This window comes from Danio aesculapii, chromosome 18 (genome assembly GCF_903798145.1).
Source record: "Danio aesculapii chromosome 18, fDanAes4.1, whole genome shotgun sequence".
NCBI classification, from domain to species: domain Eukaryota; kingdom Metazoa; phylum Chordata; class Actinopteri; order Cypriniformes; family Danionidae; genus Danio; species Danio aesculapii.
This window is the reverse complement of record NC_079452.1, coordinates 2,435,184-2,443,471: the sequence shown is the minus strand read 5'-3', so window position 1 is coordinate 2,443,471 and position 8,288 is coordinate 2,435,184. Positions and strand designations below refer to the sequence as shown.

At 34.7% G+C, this 8,288-nt stretch overlaps 1 protein-coding gene across 1 annotated transcript; it reads right to left on the bottom strand.

Annotated features, from left to right (window-relative positions):
- Nucleotides 1-3,307: 3,307 nt before the first annotated feature.
- LOC130245798 (extracellular calcium-sensing receptor-like) lies at nt 3,308-7,971 on the bottom strand. Its single transcript, XM_056478564.1, is given in 6 exon segments — nt 3,308-4,215; nt 4,297-4,420; nt 6,360-6,511; nt 6,514-6,568; nt 6,724-7,533; nt 7,693-7,971. Coding segments are annotated over 6 exon segments (2,328 nt in total).
- Nucleotides 7,972-8,288: the final 317 nt, after the last annotated feature.

The following is an 8,288-nucleotide window of genomic DNA, read 5'->3' as shown; positions in this document are numbered from 1 at the left end:
CCCACAGAAAACAAGACAATTTCTTACGCTATTTAATCTAGTATGTCTAGTATGTATCTTGATTTAAAGAATATTTAGATATTTTGATTGAAAACAGGACAAAACTACTTAGTTTTTTTATTTTATCACTATTATTATAACAGCTCAGGGATAAACTTTTTTGAATAAAGGGTTGGAAATGAATGCTTTTCTTTTTTTTTTATCCGATTCATCAAAAAAATCATTGAAAGATTAATCGATTATTAAAATAATGGTTAGTTGCAGCCCTAAAATTTAAAGCCTGTAGAAACCTGGGAAATAATTTTTTTATTTATATATATATGTATATATATATATATATATATATATATATATATATATATATATATATATATATATATATATATATATTATTTTTTTTTAATTATTTATTTATTTATTTATTTTTTTTATAATTTTTGCAGACAGAAAAACAAAGAACAGACAGACGAACCCATCATGAAACCATATTCTGAGCAAAATGTAAAATAAACCATGAAACAAGAGAAAATGATGACATACAAAACATATATGACCTACAAAAAGACACAGCAATGGATGTAGAGAGAAAAACTTACAAATCTTCAGAAATTACACAACACTATTAGTCTTTATGGTGTTTCAGAAAAAAAAAAAGACTGGATCCCACTTTTTATAAAATTTCGCAGATTTTCAGAGATGGTATATCTTATTCTTTCCAAATATAAAGTGGAGGTGAGTCCAAGAAGCCAGTCAGAAAATAGAGGCCTAACATTTTTCTTCCAAAAACAAAGGATAACTTTTTAGCTATGATCATGCCATACTGAACAGGTAACCATACATTTCGGTTGAGAGTCTCAAGAAAATCTGACCAGCCAAAAATTGCTATCATTGGGTCTGGGAGTAAAACACAATCATAAACCTTAGCAAAGAACTGAATTATTTTTAACAAAAAATTCTGAATTTGAACACAAGACCAAAAAACATGTGTTAAGATACCCTCAGCAGCTTTACACTTGTCACATGTGGGGGACATTTATTAAGCTTTGTTTTAGAATAGTGAAGTCTGTGTAATACTTTGTACTGAATAAGATGGAGTCTTGAATTTATAGAACAATAATAAACAAATAAAAGGCATTGATGCCAATCAGTCTCAGATATTGAAATCCCTAAGTCTTCTTCCCAAGTGACTTTCAAATGAAGAGAAGAAAAATCTATTTTGTTTTCAAAAGCATTAACAAATAAAGAGGTTAGGCCATTAGCATTTGAGCATTTTATTTAAAAAAAAAAAAAACTTTGCAAGAACACTGGATCTATTAAATAATATTTTAAATAATCAAACAATTTTGTACGTAATTTTTTTAAAGGATTTCTTGCTGCATAAACATATATTTTTTCAATATGGACATGCATATTGACCGTATTTATTTTTAAAAAATCAATAAATATATGTAGGATTATGTTCAGGCACTATTCCAAATAAAGCTAGCTGGTGTAGCCAATTCAATTCTAAATTAGAAATGCTTTTTAATTAAGAAATGCTTTATAATGTGTTGTTCTTGTTGTAAAGTATGTGGTATTTTAAAATAGAACAAAAATGAATATAGATATTCATTAGTATTTCTGCTTATCCAAGAGCCTTTTAATGTAATATTTTTATGATGAAAATTATGATTTAATGTAATATAATAATATGGTTTAATGAAAATCGAGCAAAATATAATTTTACTGTAAAACAATAGAAGCAATTGATAAAATAAATTCATGATTAGCTGTGCATGTTACAAGATTATTTGTTAAAAGAGCACATATAAATCTCACCTTGATCCAATTCTGAATCCCTTATGCTGTGTTCACACCAGACGCGAAACACATGGATAAATCATGCTATTCGCACGAAAATAGATGCGTGAACATTTAAAGTTTACTCGCTTCATTCACTGCTAATGCACTGATCATTGCTAATTCACTGAGCAATAGGTGAAGATTTGTGTCATGGGCAGGGCTTTTGTCTGCCTGTGTTTATGTGCTTTATGAAGGCTGAAAAACAGCGTCGATTCATTTGGAGCAGTGTATGAGTCTATTAAGTCCTTTTAGAGGTGCACCCAGCTCTATGAGCTCATAAAGTCCTCCAGAAACTTAACCTGGATGACGGAGGCTTTCAGCGGTGCTTCCGACTGAGCCGAGACCAGTTTGATCAACTGTTGTCAACAACAGGCGCTATGTCATATACATGCCCCTACAAGAGTAATCTCCTGATTGGTTTACGCAGTGCGAATATCCGCTGAAGTTGAGATTTTCGAACTTGAGCTATACGTGCAAAACGCATGTTTAGCGCGTCACTCGCGCAAAACGCTCAACTTGCGCCGATTCGTTCAAGCGAACCACGTCATTCACACGTATCATGCCGCAGGATGTCTATTTTCATCTTTTCATTGACTTAACATGTAAATCACTCGCACTTGATGCTTCTTCCGCATCTGGTGCGAACGACGCGTAAATCCTATGAACTACCCAAAATTAAACACTGCCACAACTATGTGTTTCTGTTTTTTAATAGAAAACAAAACAACAAATTGCAAACATTTTGCCCCGAAGTTATATGAGGCATAATTTTTGAAGTGAGATGATGAATGTAGATTTGAAATGTTAGCATGTTTAAATCAATAAATTGATTATTCATTCATTCATTTTCTTTTCGGCTTAGTCCCTTTATTAATCCGGGGTCGCCACAGTGGAATGAACCACTAAATTATCCAGCATATGGTTTACACAGCATATGCCCTTCCAGCAACAACCCATCACTGGGAAACATCCATACACACACCATATACATGGTCAATTTTTATCATACCCAATTCACCTGTACCACATGTCTTTGGACTTGTGGGGTAAACCGGAGCACCTGGAGGAAACCCACGTGAACATGGGGAGAACATGCAAACTCCACAATGAAATGCTGACTGACCCGGTCGGGGCTCAAACCAGTGACCATCTTGCTGTGAGGTGATTGTGCTACCCACTTTGCCACCGTGACACCCCATCATATCATCAAAATATAATTGTATCATGAATAAAACATAAATTACATTACATAAGTCTAAAAATATACACAATAAACACTTTAAAGCATCTTTACCTTTATGGCCTGCATGTACATACATTAGTGTCATTTTCTATTAAGCAGATAGAAGTTGATACAAATTTCCTGTCATCTCATGTGTTGCATAAATATTCTAATATAACAGAAACAATGAAATAGTATTAAACAAGTTTTCACAATTCCACAAAAGATTAATGTTTACTATTCCTAATGTGTCTCTCTTCCCATGATGGCTTTTTTATTGTTTCTTTCTGGATGTAAAAGGATGATGTAACACTTTGGGGCAAATATTGCCACCAATAGTCCAAAACTAGAAGCTAAAATAGCAAATATTTCCACAGCCACAGAGTATTTTCCTGGAGAGCTCACATATGCTGGGACAAATGCAATCCACACAGCACAGAAGATCAACATGCTAAATGTGATAAATTTTGCTTCATTAAAATTATCTGGAAGATTTCTTGCCAGGAAGGCTATTAGGAAGCTTACTGCTGCCAACAGTCCAATATATCCCAAAAGCATTGAAAATCCAGTCACTGAGCCAATAGTACATTCATATACTATTATAGAGCGGATGTACAGGTTGTTTTTATGGGGAGTTGGAGAGGCAGTTGATAGCCAGACTGCACATATCACAACCTGGATGGCTGTTAGGACCAGAATTGTGCATCTTTGTTGAGCTGCTCCAAACCATTTCATTGCTCCTTTGCCCTCAGGCCGAGAGGACCTAAACACAGCTATTACCACCATAGTCTTGACCAGAATGCTGGAGATGCACAGGACAAAGCTTATGCCAAACACAGCATGTCTTAACTGACACGTCCACAACTGTGGTCGACCAATGAAAAGAAGCACACACAGGAAACACAATTTGAGCGAGAAAAGCAGCAGGAAGCTGAGCTCTGAATTGTTGGCACGTACTATGGGAGTGTTATAGTGATGCGCAAAGATAATCATCACAAAAGCACAAAAACAGGTGCCAAGCAGTGAAGCAGAGGTCAAAGACATGCCCAGAGGATCCTTATAGGACAAAAACTCTACTTCTTTGGGAATACACTGATCCTTATATAGATTAGACCAGAAATCATCTGGACAAGCTGTGCACTTAGTAGCATCTGTAAGTATAAATATGATAAAAGTTAATAGAAAAAAGTTTTGAAATTTAATTCAAACTCTGTCAACAACAGTTTACTCACCTGTTGTGTTAGAAATTTCCCCATCTCTACATGGGAGGCAGTCAAAACAGCAGACGGGATGGCCCTTCCTTGTGGCTCGTCTGCTTCCTCGTGGGCAGCTTTCACTGCAAACAGACTGTGGTGGCTGACAAAGACATAATTTGATATGTCATTTGTTTGAGATCTTTTTGATTGTCATCTGATTTAACCCATTTAAGCCCACTGGCAACTATAGTTTTCAAAGTTCATAGGTGCCATTTTCCTTTTATCATTTTCTACATGTTATCCATGTTTAAATTATAATTGCAGGCAAACAACCAAATAAACGATTTAAATAGATAAAAAATAATTATAAAATAAAATAATTAAATCTTTCTGTCACACGGGGCTTTCAACTTCCAACCCCTAATTCCATCATGCAAAATGGAGGAAAACCTCTCAAATAAAGGCAATTTTCATATTACTAAAAAAGCTTTTCATATTTTTTGTTCACAAATATATACAAGCGGCAACTATAGTTACCAGTGGGAAATTACTTTATAAGTACATAAATCATGGGAATTAGGTAATAAAGTGTTCCCAATAAATCAACGTTATTGGTCTTGTTTATTGTTTTTCATAATACCCCATGTAAAAATAACCTAACCCTTTAACTGATATCTTTACCTTAAAGTAGACTTTTTGATCCACAGTTTGATACACTGCAAAATCTTTGGAGTAAAATTAACTTCTCAGAGCATTTGGTCCCATTACCACAAAGATGTTAAAATAAATCTAGAGTTAAAGTGCTGATTGAACATTAATGATGAACAAGCAGAAGCACTGAAGAAAAACAAAAAACTACAACTGACTTCACTCACAGCTTTAGGCCCTGCTGTCCATCTGAAAACTGATATTTTCAAAACAGAAGCTTTTTTCTACATGATTTGACTGTTCAAAAATGCAGTATCTGGTCACTGAATCCCAAATTACTAATCGCTTATTATTACTTATTACTAACCAGTTTGACTTTATTTCTGTCAGTTGTCTACAAAAATTCCTAGTAAAATTTACTGAAAATACTTGTTTTGTTAGATGTCACATTGTGGAGAGTGTTATTTACTTTACTTGGGCTCTTTGACTCTTGTTCTTTTTTGTTATTTTTTACTTTGACGGCTGTAATTTTGCAGAGTGGAACCAAATATTCTCTACTCTTACTTTTAGACAACTAGATTCGTTTTTTTATTTTTTTTTGTGTGTTTTCATATTCAATAAATTATATGATAGATAGCGATACAGATAGATTTTTTGGGTTCATGTCAAATGGTTTTCTACTTTTAAACACAATAAATTTGTTTATGACTATGAATCTCTGACACACATACATACACACACACTCACACTCACACACACACACACACACACACACACACACACACACACACACACACACACACACACTCATACTCATCTGCACTGGTCACTTTATGCAGACACTCCATACTACCTCCCAATATGACACTGTCACTTTATCACAATTATCATGTTTACAAGTTCTTTTTGCACTATACTGTTCTTTATCTGCACAACTCTGGTTTACTTTGCACTCATTTGCTATATGCCCTTAATGTCACTATTATTGTTTACAATTTTATTACCTATGTATATTTTTTAGACCACATTATGTGCAATGTATATACTGTAAAAATATATATTTTTTTATATTAATGTTAAGCACCTTGGGTCTGAGAGTAACGCAATTTCGATTCTCTATATGTCTTGTACATGTGGCTAAATTGACAATAAAGCTGACTTTGACTTGAATTGACCCGTTGAAAGCAGTTATTTGAGTTAGAATACCAAATGTTCTCCTCCAGTTAAAATTTTACATTGAAGGTGCATACTACATATTTGCCCACTGGCAACTATAGTTGCCACATATTCAAATATGGTTTTCTAATGAAAAAAGGCTACATGTGTGAAAACATTTAGAAAAATTTGGGCAAAAATTGCCAAATTTATTTATTCAATTATTGTGTTTTGTATTCTAGCTTTGACTTGTAGTTTGACTGCGAGAAAATATTGAAAATATAATGCAAAATTACTTTTTTTGTCTCAAAGTTCCAGTATATTGCATCTTCGTCCAGTGTAAGCATCAATCCTTTTTCTGGCTCTTCACTCACTACACCTATTGTGTGGATTCTTATTGATCTGTCTGAGCCTGGCTGCCAGTTCATCACATCATAGATGGCCAAGCATCTCCATTCTTATTAAATGACACATGTTCCCCAAAGCCTGTGGAAAAGTTCACGTTCTGTAGATAGTGAACAAGCTGTGCAGTTTGTAGACAGGACAAGAGTTATATTATTATAATCAGTATTTTTATGTTGTTTTATGTTTATTAAAATAAAGACATATTTTGATTTCCAAATGGATATAGAGAATTTTCTATCTATCTGTTGGTCTTACCTGCCAAGGGTTTAAATTAGTTATGTCAGCACAGCTGTTCCCATTAAATGGTCCTTTCCCCTCCTCACACTTCAATAAGTCATGAAGTGCATGTGCCAGGGCATAAACTGCCTTGTAGACATTATTTGCTGCTCTCAATTCTGAAACATCAGTGTAAGGTGTGTTTGTGGTGCTCAGATCTTCCTGTCCTGTACACATATTTTTTACTTGCGCCCCAGTTTCAAAACTACATCCAAACATATTCTCCCAGAAAATCTTAAGCATATTATTTTGTGGATCATTTTTTGGACGAAGCTGTAAAAGAAATTCACGGAGCCCCCCGATCTCTCCACGTCTGATGGCTATGCCCAGTGTGCCCCCAAGGAAGGGCAGGAAATGTGGAGTGTAAAAGACAGGTGAAGTGGCCCAAGATTCACTTGCAATCCACTGCCTACCTGTCATATTCTGCAACACAACTTCATTCATCAAAGGTATCACTAAAGTCGATGGAGAAAAAACAACCACCACTCTAGATGTTGAAGCTTGAATCACTCCCGTTATACGTTGAATATCTCTGGGGTTGCTATCATACCGCAGAGGTTCAGAAAAAGCAATACAAATTCCAAATAACTGCATTTCTTGATGGAAGGACTGAGCAGCATAGGTACCATAGTCATCATCACTGTAGAGGAGACCAACCCAGGTCCATCCAAAATGACTAATGAGTTGAACCATAGCCCGCACCTGGAAGGCATCACTGGGGATTGTTCTGAAGAAAGAGGGATACTTTTTTCTGTCACTTAAACAGGAACATGTGGCATAGTGACTAACCTGATTAGTGATCAAAAGGAGAAAGAACATAGAAGAAATAGTGTTATGATCCAAAGGTGCTTATATAAAATGATATGAATAAAACAACAAACAAATTAATCAATGAATTATTATTAACGAACGATTGATTTTCTTTTGCTTTTTTTCATCTCATCTTACTATAGGTACTCGAAACAGTCCCAAAACACTGGAAATTGCAATGGAAGGAGTTGAACTTGGATCCCCCACAACTCCAATTATCGGAGGAGGTCCAGTGCAGTTTAGGTTTAAGAAGGACTCTTCTATCCCACTAACGAGGGACATGGCAGCTCGCATGCCTAGAATCACACAGTTGTCATGAAGATGGTAACCAAGACTGATATTAGGCAGAAGATTGGGATTCATATTAATCTCATTTATTGCAAAAGCCATGGTTTGTGCATACTGGAAACTTTCCATATTAAATCTACAGAAGAAAAGTTGACATTTAGTTGACATTTTTATATATATAACCTAAGAACAGGCATTACACAGCTAATATGTCAAATTTCATTCACCAATTATGAAACTCTGCAAGAGTATATACAATAAAATATATACTGGTTTCTTTGTCAAGCTGAGGTACAACAATAACAATTATTATTATTATTATTATCATCATCATCATAACCCATTCTCTCATCTTTCATAAATATGGATCTAATTTCACTCACATTTCACAGCATGGTGGAGCTGGCTCTGTCCTAAAAGACAGCTCAGGGAACAAAGTGAAAAAA